Source organism: Microtus pennsylvanicus, chromosome 1 (genome assembly GCF_037038515.1).
Source record: "Microtus pennsylvanicus isolate mMicPen1 chromosome 1, mMicPen1.hap1, whole genome shotgun sequence".
In the NCBI taxonomy this organism is placed as follows: domain Eukaryota; kingdom Metazoa; phylum Chordata; class Mammalia; order Rodentia; family Cricetidae; genus Microtus; species Microtus pennsylvanicus.
In genome coordinates this window covers 151,197,465-151,216,797 of record NC_134579.1, presented here as the reverse complement: position 1 = coordinate 151,216,797, position 19,333 = coordinate 151,197,465, and the positions used below count along the sequence as shown (strand labels likewise).

Here is a 19,333-nt window from a genome sequence, read left to right as displayed (position 1 = left end):
TATTTCTCCTTTTCTCTGTTGAAGAATATTTTCTATTAATTCTGAGGGCAGAATTTGCTTTCCTTACAGTTATCATTTTGTTGTTATTTCTAGTTCTTTCCATGGGTGAACAAGGGCATTGAACTCCTCAGTTTCAGTAGATCAGGCTGAAGCTGATGGGTCCTCATGGAGCAGATTGAAGAAGTTAGTGCAAACCAGAGAAGAAATGAGCCAAGACGTTGACTGCCTTGCCCAGCCCCTTTGCCACTGGGTAGAGCACTGTTTGAGAGCTGACATCTCCTGATTTAGGAGCTCTTATCTTACCTTTATTACGCGTGCACACACACACATAATAAAAAAATGAAAACATAAAAAAAAGAAAAACACTCAAATACATAAACTAAATAGATAAAATCTTTTTAAGAACTCGAGCCAGGTGTGATGGTGCACACTGATAATACAAGCATCTAGGAAGTACTGGCAGGAGGGGTTGTGAGGTCCAGGCCTCAGAGGCTAATAAGAGAGAGACAGAGGGAGGGTGTGAGAGAAGGCAGGCAGAGGGTAGTAAACAGATAATGTCTTCTCTCATCTCTGCAGTTACTGAGTCACCAGGAGCTGTGACTCCATCTCTTCCCACCCAGAAGAAACATTTATAGAAAGAGCCAGGATCCAGTGCATCCATGGTGACATTGGTGGCTGCTGTGTCTGGAGTCTCACTTTCACCACCATACCACATGCTCTGGGCTCAGTAGGTGAGGTCCTGGGAAAAGGAGCACTCAGGGACATCCCGAATCAGGGTGATGGAGCTGTTAGTCTGATCTTCGACCCAAAGGTTTCCCACTGGGTTTGAAACAGAAAATAAGGGCAGAAGGGAGAATGATTTCTCCCCAAATTTCCTCAATCTGTGAAACCTGTGTGACTTGTGACTACAATACAATCTCATCACTTGGGAGGCTAAGGCAAAAGGAATTCATAAGTTCAAAGACAGCCTGGGCTTCATAGTGAACTCCAGATGGGGATATGGAGTCATATCCATACTAGAGACTGCACACACCAACACAGATATATGAGAGCAATGAATAAATTAAGATAAAGTAAAAGAAACAAATTAGATACTGAGCCACAGAGGAAGACAGCTGACAATAAGCTCTGCCTACACACACACACACAAATTCTCACACAATATTCACACAGAGTACTAAGTCAGCTGGGGGTGGCATGTGCCTTTGATCCCAGCACATTGGAGGCAGAAAGTTTGAAACCAGCTAGGTCTAAAGACTGAGTTATGGTGAACAATGGATTAATATAAGCTACAAGAGCTAATAAGAAGCCTGAGCTAATGGGCCAATCAGTTTATAAGTAATGCAGACTCTCTGTGTGATTTTTCTTTGGGACTTGCCAGCTGTGGGGTACTGGGCAGGACAGAAACCCCAACAAACCGGCCCTCACGTTACAGAATGGCACCCACATGGATAACTGTATCCACATAAAGCCTGAGACAGCTTGGGAAGTAATTCTAGAACAAAATAACAGCATTATGCATGGCTTCTTGGTAGCAGTAATTTCTCGGGTCTGCTCTGCTTGCTAGAGGCAAGCAAGTGCTCTCATCTAAGAAAGGCTTCCTGACTCAGATTTAGCGGCAAAACCCTGCAGCTCTTTAAGAAGACCTGCCACTAAACACTTAAATGGTGTTGGTAAAAGCTGACCTCATGCTTGTTGGTTTTCAACTGTAGCAGGAAAAAAAGCTGCGCCACTTTAAAATGCCCACTTTCTGGGCCGTCCTGCCAATGCAAACTTTGACTCTTTAAGGTAGGAGGTCCAACTACAGAGAGAGTATTTGAGTGTTGTTTGTAGACACACTGTTATAGCTTGCTTGCTGGCAAGGACCTTGAAACACCATAGAGTTGTGACAATAAACATGGCTACAGCCGGTACCTCAGCCATGAGGCTGAAATGTCAGAAAGCTAAGAAATAGGCTGGATCCAGCCATCAAAGACATGGCTTTAATCCTACCCACATTGCTTAGCAAATTAAAGACTCATGTAGTCAGAAAAAGAGAGATATACAGTAAAGAGAGATTCAAAGACAAAGAAAACCTCTAAACGGTTTACAGTATGTTAAAAAATATATGCAGGCTAAAGGTTAAAGTTCTTAAAGTTAAAAAAGAAAGAGAGTAGTTGGGTGTGGTGATACACACTTTTAATCCCAACATTTGGAAGGCAGAGGTAGATTGACCTCTGAGACTTCAAGGGGCAGAGATAGATTGACTTCTGTGACTTCAAGGTATTGTAGCACACAACTTTAATCCCAGCATTGGGGAGGCAGAGGCAAGTGGATTTCTGTGAGTTCAAGGACAGCCTGGTCTACAGAGTGAGTTCCAGGACAAAGATACACAGAAACCCTGTCTCAAAAAGTGAAGATATAAGAAATAGAGGTTAAAATAAAGCCACACAAAGATAAAAAATACACAGAGAATCTGGATACTGTATGTTATTATGCTCTCTTTGAACTGTTTGAATGCTGAGGAAGGAACAATAGCTGCTAAAAGATACTTGCTAATAAATGCTGCTGAATTAATCCAAGATAGGTATTTTGAAAATACCTTAACTTTAAAATTGAAGTCAAAAGGTATGTTACCTTGGAGAAGAGATTTTGCTTTTGTTTCCAAAGGAAATGAGAAACTGTGGATTTATTCTGAATTAAGAAAAATCAGGTTTGATCAAGGAAGATCACCTGAGAAATCTCCAGAAGGAACAGATGGCCCAAATATCTGAGTTCTACATCCAGAACAGATTCGAGACTGCTGCCTGAGATGATCAAGACTCACAGGATACTCCAGTCAGGACTTGATTATAACTCTAAATTTTCTTTAGGTCCCTATAAGATTATCAACGCCCCCAGCCAGCAGAAAGTAGCCTAAAAAACTATACCCACATTCCCAAAAAAAATGAACTATAGATATTTTCCTTTGTTTAAAAAAAAAAAGAGGGGAAAGTGGTAGAGGAGAATTGTCTGGATTCTCTGTCAATCATGTTTTAAATAAACACTGATTGGCCAAGCTGCAAGTATATGTGAGTCAACCAGACAGGAAGTAGAGGTGGGGTGGTGAGAACAGGAGAATTTGGGAAGCAGAAAGCTCCCTTGACTCCTGCCAAGATCACAGAAGAAGCAGGATGTGACGAACCCCTCTGAAAAAGGCACTGAGCTATGTAGCTAACATAGATAATAGTAATGGGTTAATATACATTGCAAGAGCTAATAAGAAGCCTGAGCTAAGGGGCCAATCAGTTTTATAACTTATGTAGATCTCTGTATGATTATCTTTGGGACTTGCCGACTGTGGGGTCCCAGGTGGGAAAGAAACCCCAAAAAGTTGACCCTCATGTTAGAGACTTAAATGGTCTAAGATTCCCAGAAAACCTCTGACTTGAAAAACAAAATGATAAATGGATAGATAGATAGATAGATAGATAGATAGATAGAATATAAATAAATAAAATAAGAATGAGCGAGGATGTGCACATGCAGAAGCCCACAGAGCTATAGGGACCAACTGGGGACCAGTGCATGGACTGGGACCAGCTACCTTCATGGCTCCTCAGGATTAGTCAAAGATTCTGCTATCTGTAGGGATGGTGGTTAAGACGGATACTTGGGAATGGCTGAGATGTTGAAAAGATATCTGTCAGCCCCTCCAACGGATTATAATGAAAAAGAAGTGAATAGAATGTAAGAACCAGAAGATAAAGAGGACATGTGCAATGCTGTCTTGGGGATGAAATGGCTGTAGTACAAATGAACCCAGCAGCTGTGCTTGTAGGTATGAAGCCTACACAGGATTAAAGCCCTAAGTACTCAGCCATAAAGGGAGGAGGCCCTCTGGAGACCTTACCACTCCAGGATTGCTGATTGAGAGGAAGCCACTGTCTTCAGTGACACAGCCACCTCAGTGGGTAACCCCATATCCACACCAGGTCAGAAAATAAAAACAAAAGTCAATGCAGTTGTTCCTCAAATCAACTGTCTTAAATTGTTCTAGGTTGGGCCTCTAAGTAGGGACCAACGGGAAGAAAAGCTGTTCCTAATCCTCACATTTATGTAACTCATGGACCCCGTTGTGGGGTGGGATGGCTGAGAGCAATAAGAAGTCCAATAGGGAGGTGCAAGTTTTGTGTGATGCGTGAGTTCCTGGGACGTGGCCAGTCACATGCCATTGAGCTGGAATAATTTACTATGAAATTAGGAATGCTGGTGTTGTGCTCCCTTTATGCTCATAATATAAAGAAAGGGTCTTCTTGGACCCACTGGGTCACAGAACTATGAGGGTCCACTTCACCTATGTCGAGTTTCATCTGTTTAAGGTGAGTGACAAACGCAGATATTTGCTTGTTTGTGTTTCAGTCTAGTTCTGTTTGATTGTGGAATCTGCTACCTTCTGTATTCTCTCTCTCTCTCTCTCTCTCTCTCTCTCTCTCTCTCTCTCTCTCTCTCTCTCTCTCTCTTGCAACACGGTTACTCTGTGTTGATCTGACTGTTCAGAAACTCACTCTGTAGAGCAGGCCAACCTCAGAGTCAAAGAGATCTGCTTGTCTCTGGAGTCCAGGAGCTAGGATTAAAGGTGTGCACTACCAGCATCAGGCTCTCCAGTCACCCATAAACTCGTCCCTTCAAAATAAAGAAAGAATACAAGAGACTCTGCCTCTCACCTGTGGAGGCGTTGAGGGTCTCCATGGTGCTATTGATTTCATTTTTTTCTACCCACACGAAAAATTCATATGTAGAAGCAGGAGCAAGGCTATCCACCACAAAACTGGTATTTGTTGTGCTTTTAGATACATTGCTGTAGTCCTCTCCAAAACACCGGATCCAGTAGGTAAGGTTAGATGGGTCATGACCTTCTGGTTTGTCCCAGCTCAGGGTGATGGAGCTGTTGTTCTGGGTTTCCACACTCAGGTTTCTTACTGGGTTTGGAGCTGAAAACAAGGGCAGAAGGGAGAATCATTTTCCTCATTTCCTCAACCTGTGAAACCTGTGTGAGTTGTGCCTACAATACAATCTCATCCCTGGGGAGGCTGAGGCAGGAGGATTTCATGAGTTCAAAGAGAGCCTGTGCTTCAAAGTGAATTCCAGGCCGGGGATATGGAGTCATATCCACACTTGAGAGTGCACACACAAACACAGATACATGACAGCAATGAATAAACTAAGACAAAATAAAATAAATAAATAAGATACTGAGCCACACAGGAAGACAGCAGACAATAAGCTCTGGCTACACACACACAAATCTCACACAATATTCACACAGAGTACTAAATCAGCAGGTGTGGTGGCATGTGCCTTTAATCCCAGCACGTGAGAGGAAGTCAGTTTGAGTCCAGACAGGTATACAGAATGAGTTACAAGACAGTCTAGGCTATCCAGAGAAACTCTATCTTGAAAAACAAAACAAAAAATAAAAGATAAATGGTAGATAAAGATAGACAGATAAAATATAAATAAATAAATCAAAATAAGAAGGAGCCAGGGTGTGCACGTGCAGAAGCCCACAGAGCTTCAGGGACCAAGTGGGGGCCAATGCATGGACTTGGAAGGCAGTTAGTTTGAGATCAGCCATAGCTACAGACTGAGTTCTAACATAGTTTGGGCTACTCAAAGAAACACTGTCTTAAAAAGCAAAATAATAAACAGATGAAGAGATAGATTGATAGATAGATAGATAAATAGATAGATTCATAAAAATATAAATCAATCAATCAAAATAAGAATGAGCCAGGTTGTACACGTGAGGAAGCCCACAGAGCTCCAGGGACAAGTGGGGACAGCCACCTCAGTGGGTAACTCCATACCAACACCCAGTTTACAAAATAAAAACAAAAGGCAATGTAGTTGTTCCTCAGATAGCCTGTCCTTAAATTGCTCTTGGGTTGTGGCTCTAAGTAGGGACCAACGGGAAGATCACCTGGTCCTGGTCCTCACATTTATGAAAGTCGTGGCCCCTGTGGGGGGTTGGGAAGTCCAATAGAGGGTGCAAATTTTGTGTGATGAGTGAGTTCTTGGGACGTGGCTACTCCCTGATATTCCCTTCTTTTTTTTTTTTTTTTTTTTGGTTTTTCGAGACAGGGTTTCTCTGTGGTTTTTTGGAGCGTGTCCTGGAACTAGCTCTTGTAGACCAGGCTGGTCTCGAACTCACAAAGATCCATCTGCCTCTGCCTACCAAGTGCTGGGATTAAAGGTGTGCACCACCACCGTCCGGCTTGATATTCCCTTCTTTGTGTCTCAGCCGAGTTCTGTTGAATCGTGGAATCTGCCACCTCTGTCCTCTCTCTCTCTCTCTCTCTCTCTCTTTTTCTCTCTCTCTCTCTCTCTCTCTCTCCCTCTCTCTCCCTCTCCCTCTCCCTCTCTCTCCCTCTCTCCGTCTCTCTCTCTCTCTCTCTCTCTCTCTCTCTCTCTCTCGCTCGCTCGACAAAGCTACTCTGTGTTGCTCTGACTGTTCAGAAACTCAACTCTGTTGAGCAGGCCGACCTCAGAGTCAAAGAGATCTGCCTGGCTCTGACACCCAATTGTGAGGATTAAAAGTGTGCAAGAACGCCACCAAGCTCTCCGGTCACCCTTAAACTCATCCCTTCAAAATAAAGAAAGAATACAAGAGATTCTGCCTCTCACCTGTGGAGGCGTTGAGGGTCTCCGTGGTGCTATTGATTTCATTTTTTTCTACCCACACGAAAAATTCATATGTAGAAGCAGGAGCAAGGCTATTCACCACAAAACTGGTGCTTGTTGTGCTTTTAGGTTCATTGCTGTAGTCTTCTCCAAGCCACTTGATCCAGTAGGTAAGGTTAGATGGGTCATGACCTTCTGGTTCGTCCCAGCTCAGGGTGATGGAGTTGTTGGTTTGAGCTTCCACTCTCAAGTTTATCACAGGGTTTGGAGCTGAAAACAAGGGAGAATCATTTGTCCCCAAATTTTTTCAATCTGTGAAACCTGTGTGAGTTGTGCCTACAATACAGTCTCATCCCTGGGGAGGCTGAGGCAGGAGGACTTCATGAGTTCAAAGACAGTCTGGCCTTCATAGTGAATTCCAGGCTGGGGATATGGAGTCATATCCACACTTGAGTGTGCATACACAAACACAGATACATGACAGCAATGAATAAACTAAGATAAAGTAAAATAAATAAATAAGATACTGAGCCACACAGGGAGACAGCAGACAATAAGCTCTGGCTACACACACACAAATCTCACACAATATTCACACAGAGTACTAAATCAGCGGGTGTGGTGGCATGTGTCTTTAATCCCAGCACGTGAGAGGAAGTCAGTTTGAGTCCAGACAGGTATGCAGAATGAGTTACAAGACAGTCTAGGCTATCCAGAGAAACTCTGTCTAAAATACAAAATAATAACCAGAGAAAGAGAGAGATTGATAAATAGAGAGATAGGTAGATACATAAAATATAAATACATCAAAATAATAGTGAGCCAGGATGTGCACGTGCAGAAGCCCACAGAGCTCCAGGGACCAAGTGGGGGCCAGTGCATGGACTGGTACCAGCGACATTCACGGCTCCTCAGCCTTGGTCATAGAAGCTGCTGTCTGTAGGGATGGTGGTTAGCACAAAGACTCGGGGATGGCCGAGATGCTGAAGACATATCTGTCAACCCCTCCAATGCTCAGAGATTATCACAGAAGAGAGAGGAATGTAAGAACCAAAAGACAGAGAGGAGGTGTACAATGCTGTCTTGAGTATGACATGGGTGTAGTACAAATGAACCCCAGCAGCTATGCTTGTAAGTATGAAGCCTACATAAGATTAATGCCCTCAGTACTCAGACATCAAAAGAAGCCCACCTGAGACCTTAGTGTCCAGAACTGCTGATTGAGAAGAAGCCACTACCTCAGTGACATAGCTTTACTCACACCAGGTCACAAAATAAAAACGAAAGGCTATGCAGTTGTTCCTCAGATCATGTGTCCTTAAATTGCTCTGAGTTTGGGCTCTAAATAGGACCAGCGGGAAGATAAACTGATCCTGGTACTCACATTTATGAAAGTCATGGACCCCGTGGTGGAATGGGATGGCTGAGAACAATTGAAAATTCCATATGGAGGTTCAAGTTTTGTGTGATGGGTGAGTTCTTGGGATGTGGTAACTCCCAGATATTCCCTTCTGTGTTTCAGTCTAGTTCTGTTGGATCGAAGAATTGGATATCTTCTGTTCTCTCTCTCTCTCCTTCTCTCTGTCTCTGTCTCTCTCTCTCTGTCTCTGTCTCTCTCTCTCTCTTTCTCTCTCTCTCTCTCTCTCGACAAAGCTACTCTGTATTGCTCTGACTGTTCAGAAACTCACTCTGTTGAGCAGGCTAACATCAGAGTCAAAGAGTTCTGCCTGGCTCTGACACCCAATTGTGAGGATTAAAAGTGTGCAAGAACACCACCAGGCTCTCTGGTCACCCCATAAACACATCCCTTCAAAAGGAAGAACAGATACAAGAGAGTCTGCTTCTCACCTGTGGAGGCGTTGAGGGTCTCCATGGTGCTATTGATATCACCTTTTTCTACCCACACGAAAAATTCATATGTAGAAGCAGGAGCAAGGTTATCCACCATGACACTGGTGTTTGTTGTGCTTGTAAGTCCATTGATGTCATTTTTTCCAAGCCACTGGATCCAGTAGGTCAGGTTAACTTTGTCATGACCTGGTTCATCCCATATCAGGGTGATGGAGCTGTCTGTCTGAGTTTCCACACTCAGGTTTGTCACTGGGTTTGGAGCTGAAAACAAGGGTAGAAGGGAGAATCATTTTCCTCATATCCTCAATCTGTTAAACCTTTGTGACTTGAGCCTACAATACAATCTCATCCCTGGGGAGGCTGAGGCAGGAGGACTTCATGAGTTCAAAGACAGTCTGGTCTTCATAGTGAATTCCAGGCTGGGGATATGGAGTCATATCCACACTTGAGTGTGCATACACAAACACAGACATACGATAGCAATGAATAAACTAAGATAAAGTAAAATAAATAAATAAGATACTGAGCCACACAAGAAAACAGCTGACAATAAGCTCTTGCTACACACACACAAATCTCACACAACATTCACACAGAGTACTAAATTGGCTGGATGTGGTGGCATGTGCCTTTAATCCCAGCATGTGGGAGGCAGTCAGTTTGAGTCCAGCCAGGTCTACACAATGAGTTACAAGACAGTCTAGGCTATCCAGAGAAACTCTATCTCAAAAATCAAAATCAAAATAGAAGATAGAAGTTATATAAAGAAATAGACAGACAAATATAAATAAATAAAACAAAATAAGAATGAGCCAGGATATGCACGAGAGAACGCCTCAGAGCTCCAGCGACAAGTTGGGGCCAGTGCATGGACTAGTACCAGCGACCTTCATGGCTCCTCAGCCTTGGTCATAGAACTGCTGTCTGTAGGGATGGTGGTTAAGATGGATACTTGGGATGGCCGAGATGTTGAAGACATGTCTGTCAGCCCATCCAAGGCTCAGAGATCATCATGGAAAAGGGTGAACAGAATGTAAGAACAGGAAGATAAAGACGACATGTGCAATGCTGTTTTGGGGATGAGAAGGCTGTAATACAAATGAACCCCAGCAGCTGTGCTTGTAGGTATGAAGCCTACACAAGATTAAAGCCCTAAGTACTCAGCCATAAAGAGAGAAGGCCCTCTTGAGACCTTAGCACTCCAGGATTGCTGACTGAGAGGAAGGCACTGTCTTCGGTGACACAGCCACCTCAGTGGGTAACTCCATACCCACACCAGGTCACAAAATAAAAACAAAAGGCAATGTAGTTGTTCCTCAGATTGCCTGTCTTTAAATTGCTCTGAGTTGGGGCTCTAAGTAGGGACCAATGGGAAAATCACCTGCTCCTGGTCCTCCCATTAATGTGGGTCATGGACCCCGTGATGGGTTGAGATGGCTGAGAACAGTAGGAAGTCCACTAGGGAGGCGCAAGTTTTGTGTGATGGGTGACCTCCTGAGATGTGGCCACTCCCTGCTATTCCCATCTTTGTATCTCAGCCTAGGTCTGTTGGATTGTGGAATCTGCCACCTTCTGTTCTCTCTCTCTCTCTCTCTCTCTCTCTCTCTCTCTCTCTCTCTCTCTCTCTCTCTCTCTCGACACGGTTACTCTGTATTGCTCTGACTTTTCAGAAACTCTGTTGAGCAGGCCGACTTGGAGTCAAAGAGATCTGCCTGGCTCTGACACCCAATTGGGAGGATTAAAAGTGTGCAAGAACACCACCAGGCTCTCTGGTCACCCCATAAACACATCCCTTCAAAAGGAAGAACAGATACAAGAGAGTCTGCCTCTCACCTGTGGAGGCATTGAGGGTCTCCATGGTGCTATTGATTTCATTTTTTTCTACCCACACGAAAAATTCATATGTAGAAGCAGGAGCAAGGTTATCCACCATGACACTGGTGTTTGTTGTGCTTGTAAGTCCATTGCTGTCATTTTTTCCAAGCCACTGGATCCAGTAGGTCAGGTTAACTGTGTCATGACCTGGTTCATCCCATATCAGGGTGATGGAGCTTTCTGTCTGAGTTTCCACACTCAGGTTTGTCACTGGGTTTGGAGCTGAAAACAAGGGTAGAAGGGAGAATCATTTTCCTCATATCCTCAATCTGTTAAACCTTTGTGACTTGAGCCTACAATACAATCTCATCCCTGGGGAGGCTGAGGCAGGAGGACTTCATGAGTTCAAAGACAGTCTGGTCTTCATAGTGAATTCCAGGCTGGGGATATGGAGTCATATCCACACTTGAGTGTGCATACACAAACACAGACATACGATAGCAATGCATAAACTAAGATAAAGTAAAATAAATAAATAAGATACTGAGCCACACAGGGAGACAGCTGACAATAAGCTCTGGCTACACACACACAAATCTCACACGACATTCACAAAGAGTACTAATACGGCTGGATGTGGTGGCATGTGCCTTTAATCCCAGCACGTGGGAGGCAGTCAGTTTGAGTCCAGCCAGGTCTACACAATGAGTTTCGAGACAGTCTAGGCTATCCAGAGAAACTCTATCTCAAAAATCAAAATCAAAAATAGAAGATAGAAGTTATATAAAGAAATAGACAGACAAATATAAATAAATAAAACAAAATAAGAATGAGCCAGGTTGTGCACGAGCAGACGCCCACAGAGCTCCAGGGACAAGTGGGGGCCAGTGCATGGACTAGTACCAGCGACCTTCATGGCTCCTCAGCCTTGGTCATAGAACTGCTGTCTGTAGGGATAGTAGTTAAGACGGAGACTCAGGGATGGCTGGGGTGTTGAAGACATGTCTGTCAGCCCATCCAAGGCTCAGAGATCATCATGGAAAAGGATGAACAAAATGTAAGAACAGGAAGATAAAGACAACATGTGCAATGCTGTCTTTGGGATGACACGGCTGTAGTACAAATGAACCTCAGCAGCTGTGCTTGTAGGTATGAAGCCTACACAAGATTAAAGCCCTAAGTACTCAGCCATAAGGGGAGAAGGCCCTCTTGAGACCTTAGCACTCCAGGATTGCTGACTGAGAGGAAGGCACTGTCTTCGGTGACACAGCCACCTCAGTGGGTAACTCCATACCCTCACCAGGTCACAAAATAAAAACAAAAGGCAATGCAGTTGTTCCTCAGATTGCCTGTCTTTAAATTGCTCTGAGTTGGGGCTCTAAGTAGGGACCAATGGGAAAATCACCTGCTCCTGGTCCTCCCATTAATGTGGGTCATGGACCCCGTGATGGGTTGAGATGGCTGAGAACAGTAGGAAGTCCAATAGGGAGGTGCAAGTTTTGTGTGATGGGTGACCTCTTGAGATGTGGCCACTCACTGCTATTCCCATCTTTGATTCTCAGCCTAGGTCTGTTGGATTGTGGAATCTGCCACCTTCTGTTCTCTCTCTCTCTCTCTCTCTCTCTCTCTCTCTCTCTCTCTCTCTATCTCTCTATCTCTCGACACGGTTACTCTGTATTGCTCTGACTTTTCAGAAACTCACTCTGTTGAGCAGGCCGACCTCGGAGTCGAAGAGATTTGCCTGGCTCTGACACCCAATTGTGAGGATTAAAAGTGTGCACGAACACCACCAGGCTCTCTGGTCACTCCATAAACACATCCCCTCAAAAGGAAGAACAGATACAAGAGAGTCTGCCTCTCACCTGTGGAGGCGTTGAGGGTCTCCATGGTGCTATTGATTTCATTTTTTTCTACCCACACGAAAAATTCATATGTAGAAGCAGGAGCAAGGTTATCCACCATGACACTGGTGTTTGTTGTGCTTGTAAGTCCATTGCTGTCATTTTTTCCAAGCCACTGGATCCAGTAGGTCAGGTTAACTTTGTCATGACCTGGTTCATCCCATATCAGGGTGATGGAGCTGTCTGTCTGAGTTTCCACACTCAGGTTTGTCACTGGGTTTGGAGCTGAAAACAAGGGTAGAAGGGAGAATCATTTGTCCCCTCATATCCTCAACCTGTGAAACCTGTGTGAGTTGTGCCTACAATACAATCTCATCCCTTGGGAGGCTGAGGCAGGAGGACTTCATGAGTTCAAAGACAGTCTGGTCTTCATAGTGAATTCCAGGCTGGGGATATGGAGTCATATCCACACTTGAGTGTGCATACACAAACACAGACATACGATAGCAATGAATAAACTAAGATAAAGTAAAATAAATAAATAAGATACTGAGCCACACAGGGAGACAGCAGACAATAAGCTCTGGCTACACACACACAAATCTCACACAACATTCACACAGAGTACTAAATTGGCTGGATGTGGTGGCATGTGCCTTTAATCCCAGCACGTGGGAGGCAGTCAGTTTGAGTCCAGCCAGGTCTACACAATGAGTTACGAGACAGTCTAGGCTATCCAGAGAAACTCTATCTCAAAAATCAAAATCAAAAATAGAAGATAGAAGTTATATAAAGAAATAGACAGACAAATATAAATAAATAAAACAAAATAAGAATGAGCCAGGATATGCACGAGCAGACGCCCACAGAGCTCCAGGGACAAGTTGGGGCCAGTGCATGGACTGGTACCAGCGACCTTCATGGCTCCTCAGCCTTGGTCATAGAACTGCTGTCTGTAGGGATGGTGGTTAAGACAGATACTTGGGATGGCCGAGATGTTGAAGACATGTCTGTCAGCCCATCCAAGGCTCAGAGATCATCATGGAAAAGGGTGAACAGAATGTAAGAACAGGAAGATAAAGACGACATGTGCAATGCTGTCTTTGGGATGACAAGGCTGTAATACAAATGAACCCCAGCAGCTGTGCTTGTAGGTATGAAGCCTACACAAGATTAAAGCCCTAAGTACTCAGCCATAAAGAGAGAAGGCCCTCTTGAGACCTTAGCACTCCAGGATTGCTGACTGAGAGGAAGGCACTGTCTTCGGTGACACAGCCACCTCAGTGGGTAACTCCATACCCACACCAGGTCACAAAATAAAAACAAAAGGCAATGCAGTTGTTCCTCAGATCAACTGTCTTAAATTGTTCTAGGTTGGGCCTCTAAGTAGGGACCAACGGGAAAATCACCTGGTCCTGGTCCTCCCATTAATGTGGGTCATGGACCCCGTGATGGGTTGAGATGCCTGAGAACAGTAGGAAGTCCAATAGGGAGGCACAAGTTTTGTGTGATGGGTGACTTCTTGAGATGTGGCCACTCCCTGCTATTCCCATCTCTGTATCTCAGCATAGGTCTGTTGAATTGTGGAATCTGCCACCTTCTGTCCCTCCTCTCTCTCTCTCTCTCTCTCTCTCTCTCTCTCTCTCTCTCTCTCTCTCTCTCTCTCTCGACACGGTTACTCTGTATTGCTCTGACTTTTCAGAAACTCTGTTGAGCAGGCCGACTTGGAGTCAAAGAGATCTGCCTGGCTCTGACACCCAATTGTGAGGATTAAAAGTGTGCACGAACACCACCAGGCTCTCTGGTCACCCCATAAACACATCCCTTCAAAAGGAAGAACAGATACAAGAGAGTCTGCCTCTCACCTGTGGAGGCATTGAGGGTCTCCATGGTGCTATTGATTTCATTTTTTTCTACCCACACGAAAAATTCATATGTAGAAGCAGGAGCAAGGTTATCCACCATGACACTGGTGTTTGTTGTGCTTGTAAGTCCATTGCTGTCATTTTTTCCAAGCCACTGGATCCAGTAGGTCAGGTTAACTGTGTCATGACCTGGTTCATCCCATATCAGGGTGATGGAGCTTTCTGTCTGAGTTTCCACACTCAGGTTTGTCACTGGGTTTGGAGCTGAAAACAAGGGTAGAAGGGAGAATCATTTTCCTCATATCCTCAATCTGTTAAACCTTTGTGACTTGAGCCTACAATACAATCTCATCCCTGGGGAGGCTGAGGCAGGAGGACTTCATGAGTTCAAAGACAGTCTGGTCTTCATAGTGAATTCCAGGCTGGGGATATGGAGTCATATCCACACTTGAGTGTGCATACACAAACACAGACATACGATAGCAATGCATAAACTAAGATAAAGTAAAATAAATAAATAAGATACTGAGCCACACAGGGAGACAGCTGACAATAAGCTCTGGCTACACACACACAAATCTCACACAACATTCACACAGAGTACTAAATCAGCGGGTGTGGTGGCATGTGTCTTTAATCCCAGCATGTGAGAGGAAGTCAGTTTGAGTCCAGCCAGGTCTACACAATGAGTTACGAGACAGTCTAGGCTATCCAGAGAAACTCTATCTCAAAAATCAAAATCAAAAATAGAAGATAGAAGTTATATAAAGAAATAAACAGACAAATATAAATAAATAAAACAAAATAAGAATGAGCCAGGATATGCACGAGCAGACGCCCACAGAGCTCCAGGGACAAGTGGGGGCCAGTGCATGGACTAGTACCAGCGACCTTCATGGCTCCTCAGCCTTGGTCATAGAACTGCTGTCTGTAGGGATGGTGGTTAAGACGGATACTTGGGATGGCCGAGATGTTGAAGAAATGTCTGTCAGCCCATCCAAGGCTCAGAGATCATCATGGAAAAGGGTGAACAGAATGTAAGAACAGGAAGATAAAGACGACATGTGCAATGCTGTTTTTAGGATGACAAGGCTGTAATACAAATGAACCCCAGCAGCTGTGCTTGTAGGTATGAAGCCTACACAAGATTAAAGCCCTAAGTACTCAGCCATAAAGAGAGAAGGCCCTCTTGAGACCTTAGCACTCCAGGATTGCTGACTGAGAGGAAGCCACTGTCTTCAGTGACACAGCCACCTCAGTGGGTAACTCCATACCCACACCAGGTCACAAAATAAAAACAAAAGGCAATGTAGTTGTTCCTCAGATCAACTGTCTTAAATTGTTCTAGGTTGGGCCTCTAAGTAGGGACCAACGGGAAAATCACCTGGTCCTGGTCCTCCCATTTATGTGGGTCATGGACCCCGTGATGAGTTGAGATGGCTGAGAACAGTAGGAAGTCCAATAGGGAGGCGCAAGTTTTGTGTGATGGGTGACCTCTTGAGATGTGGCCACTCACTGCTATTCCCATTTTGTATCTCAGCCTAGGTCTGTTGAATTGTGCAATCTGCCACCTTCTGTCTCTCCTCTCTCTCTCTCTCTCTCTCTCTCTCTCTCTCTCTCTCTCTCTCTCTCTCTTCTCTCTCTCTCTCTCTCTCTCCACGGTTACTCTGTATTGCTCTGACTTTTCAGAAACTCTGTTGAGCAGGCCGACTTGGAGTCGAAGAGATCTGCCTGGCTCTGACACCCAATTGGGAGGATTAAAAGTGTGCACGAACACCACCAGGCTCTCTGGTCACCCCATAAACACATCCCTTCAAAAGGAAGAACAGATACAAGAGAGTCTGCCTCTCACCTGTGGAGGCATTGAGGGTCTCCATGGTGCTACTGATTTCATTTTTTTCTACCCACACGAAAAATTCATATGTAGAAGCAGGAGCAAGGTTATCCACCATGACACTGGTGTTTGTTGTGTTTGTAAGTCCATTGCTGTCATTTTTTCCAAGCCACTGGATCCAGTAGGTCAGGTTAACTTTGTCATGACCTGGTTCATCCCATATCAGGGTGATGGAGCTTTCTGTCTGAGTTTCCACACTCAGGTTTGTCACTGGGTTTGGAGCTGAAAACAAGGGTAGAAGGGAGAATCATTTTCCTCATATCCTCAATCTGTTAAACCTTTGTGACTTGAGCCTACAATACAATCTCATCCCTTGGGAGGCTGAGGCAGGAGGACTTCATGAGTTCAAAGACAGTCTGGTCTTCATAGTGAATTCCAGGCTGGGGATATGGAGTCATATCCACACTTGAGTGTGCATACACAAACACAGACATATGATAGCAATGAATAAACTAAGATAAAGTAAAATAAATAAATAAGATACTGAGCCACACAGGGAGACAGCAGACAATAAGCTCTTGCTACACACACACAAATCTCACACAACATTCACACAGAGTACTAAATTGGCTGGATGTGGTGGCATGTGCCTTTAATCCCAGCATGTGGGAGGCAGTCAGTTTGAGTCCAGCCAGGTCTACACAATGAGTTACGAGACAGTCTAGGCTATCCAGAGAAACTCTATCTCAAAAATCAAAATCAAAAATAGAAGATAGAAGTTATATAAAGAAATAGACAGACAAATATAAATAAATAAAACAAAATAAGAATGAGCCAGGATATGCACGAGCAGACGCCTCAGAGCTCCAGGGACAAGTGGGGGCCAGTGCATGGACTAGTACCAGCAACCTTCATGGCTCCTCAGCCTTGGTCATAGAACTGCTGTCTGTAGGGATGGTGGTTAAGACGGATACTTGGGATGGCCGAGATGTTGAAGACATGTCTGTCAGCCCATCCAAGGCTCAGAGATCATCATGGAAAAGGGTGAACAGAATGTAAGAACAGGAAGATAAAGACGACATGTGCAATGCTGTCTTTGGGATGAGAAGGCTGTAATACAAATGAACCCCAGCAGCTGTGCTTGTAGGTATGAAGCCTACACAAGATTAAAGCCCTAAGTACTCAGCCATAAAGAGAGAAGGCCCTCTTGAGACCTTAGCACTCCAGGATTGCTGACTGAGAGGAAGCCACTGTCTTCAGTGACACAGCCACCTCAGTGGGTAACTCCATACCCACACCAGGTCACAAAATAAAACAAAAGGCAATGCAGTTGTTCCTCACATTGCCTGTCTTTAAATTGCTCTGCGTTGGGGCTCTAAATAGAGACCAATGGGAAAATCACCTGCTCCTGGTCCTCCCATTAATGTGGGTCATGGACCCCGTGATGGGTTGAGATGGCTGAGAACAGTAGGAAGTCCAATAGGGAGGTGCAAGTTTTGTGTGATGGGTGAGCTCCTGAGATGTGGCCACTCACTGCTATTCCCATTTTGTATCTCAGCCTAGGTCTGTTGGATTGAGGAATCTGCCACCTTCTGTTCTCTCTCTCTCTCTCTCTCTCTCTCTCTCTCTCTCTCTCTCTCTCTCTCTCTCTCTCTCCCTTTCTCCCTCTCAGCATGGTTACTCTGTGTTGCTCTGACTGTTCAGAAACTCACTCTGTAGAACAGCCCGACCTCAGAGGCAAAGAGATCTGCCTGGCTCTGAGCCCAAGTGCTGGGATTGAAGGTATGCACCTCCACCACCAGGCTTTCCGGTCACCCCTAAACTTATCCCTTCAAAAGGAAGAAAGAATACAAGAGAGTCTGCCTCTCACCTGTGGAGGTTTTGATGGGCTCCATGGTGCTATTGGTTCCATTAATTTCTACCCACACAAGAAATTCATATGAGGAAGCCGGAGCAAGTCCATCTACTGTTAATGTGGTTCTTGTGGTGTTTTCAATTTTATATATGTTATCTCCAAGGCACTGAACCCAGTAGATCAGGTTTTCAGGGCCGGTATCGTTTGGGGCGTCCCACCTCAGGGTGATGGAGCTGCTCGTCTGGGCCTCTGCCTTCAGGTTACTCACTCCATTTAGAGCTGATAATTCGTGTGTGGCTTTCAGATTAGAAAGGCATTTCCCCCTCCTACCACCCTGTACCTCCCTCCTCCCCAAATTGAGAAACTACCCTAGTCCTCAGCCCACCAGGGTCCATCAGAGTCAAAGGATCTCTCTCCTGGCAAGGACAACGATTAAAGGTAGGAATGTACTTACCCGCCGCCTGGGGCACAGCGCAGCTGTACAGGCCCTAGGGGGATCCAGGTAGGAAGAAGAAGTTAGCTGAGCTTGGTGAGACTGGGGAGGTGGGGCTGACAGCCTGCTCGAGACTGTCCTGATCTCTGCCCCCAACCTTTCCTTCCACCTTGACCAAGGAGAGGAATGTGGGGACAGGGTGTGATAAGGGCACCCCAACACTGGTGCTGTTGATTAGGAAGCTGGTCACCCACGGCAGAGGTGGAGCTTCAGGGAAGCAGGAACCAAGGTTGCTTCCCGGATAATAGCTAGAGACACTGTGAGTACTTTCACTTTCTGAAAAATATAAGCAGAGGCCCTGGGGGAGGGCACCCAGGGACCAAGAGGGACGACTAGAAGAAAACAAAAATGAACTCTGGAGACAGACTGTGGGCAGAGGGAGCTGGGTCAGAGCTTGGTCACTGTGGATCTCTGGGTGTGGAGGAGGGCCGGTAGGCTCCGGGCTTCTGAATCTGAGGAGGAGGGCTGGGCTGTGTGTGCCAACAGCCTGATCCCATGTTCACTGTCATACCAGACCCTAAAACATCCAGTATGGCCAGATTTGTCTATATTCCTCCGATCTCAGAGCTTTCATTCTTCTCCGGTTAAAGACCATTCCCTGCTTCTTCAAGGCTCTGGCTGAGGGCCCTTCCTCCACATCTCTGCGAATGTAGATTCTAGCCCCTTCCTAAGCCTCCCTCCCTCCCTTGGCCCCAAGCTCAGTCCTGAGCATGAAAGAACTTACCAGTAGCACCAAGCTCCCCCAGACCCTCAGGTTCCCACCAGCTCTGGCCATGTGTCCCAATACTGCGCAGGGAACACAGGAATCCTAGGTCTGGAACCTCTACCTGTTGGACTTTAAACCTAAGACTTTTTCTTTTGCCAGCCCATTGGTGAGGCCAGAGGCTAACACTGGAATGGGTGGAGGAGGAAGTAGAAGCTTTAAGCTTGAGAGCCCAGCTGGGCTCTGCCCTGTCCCTCACCCTCCTTCCTTTCCTTCCCAATTCCCTACACCAACAGACATCCTGGGCATCTTCTCTTTGGCCCTTTCTGAATGCTCAGGGCTCAGCTCCCCCAATTTTGTGTCACAAAAGCTTCTTCTCCACTCAGCTGCCTTCAGAGCCCCTAGGCAAACAGAGGTCGGCTCCCACTGTGTGT

General features: G+C 45.3%; 1 protein-coding gene across 5 annotated transcripts in view; it reads right to left on the bottom strand.

The window, feature by feature from the left end:
• The window catches only part of Ptprh (protein tyrosine phosphatase receptor type H), a 39,045-nt gene extending 19,992 nt beyond the window's left edge, over positions 1-19,053 (bottom strand). For 2 of the 5 annotated variants that reach the window (XM_075941933.1, XM_075941943.1), the window contains exons 1-9: positions 18,921-19,053; positions 18,158-18,191; positions 15,867-16,130; positions 14,015-14,278; positions 12,171-12,434; positions 10,327-10,590; positions 8,491-8,754; positions 6,646-6,912; positions 4,686-4,952 (exon numbers count right to left, since the gene is read on the bottom strand). In XM_075941933.1, coding sequence (XP_075798048.1) covers positions 4,686-4,952; positions 6,646-6,912; positions 8,491-8,754; positions 10,327-10,590; positions 12,171-12,434; positions 14,015-14,278; positions 15,867-16,130; positions 18,158-18,191; positions 18,921-18,971 — 1,939 coding nt within the window. In that variant the 5' untranslated portion in view covers positions 18,972-19,053. Of the gene's footprint in view, positions 1-4,685; positions 4,953-6,645; positions 6,913-8,490; positions 8,755-10,326; positions 10,591-12,170; positions 12,435-14,014; positions 14,279-15,866; positions 16,131-17,718; positions 17,759-18,157; positions 18,192-18,920 lie in introns of those variants that run through there. The other 3 variants (XM_075941965.1, XM_075941954.1, XM_075941976.1) reach the window with 3 other exon arrangements.
• Positions 19,054-19,333: the final 280 nt, after the last annotated feature.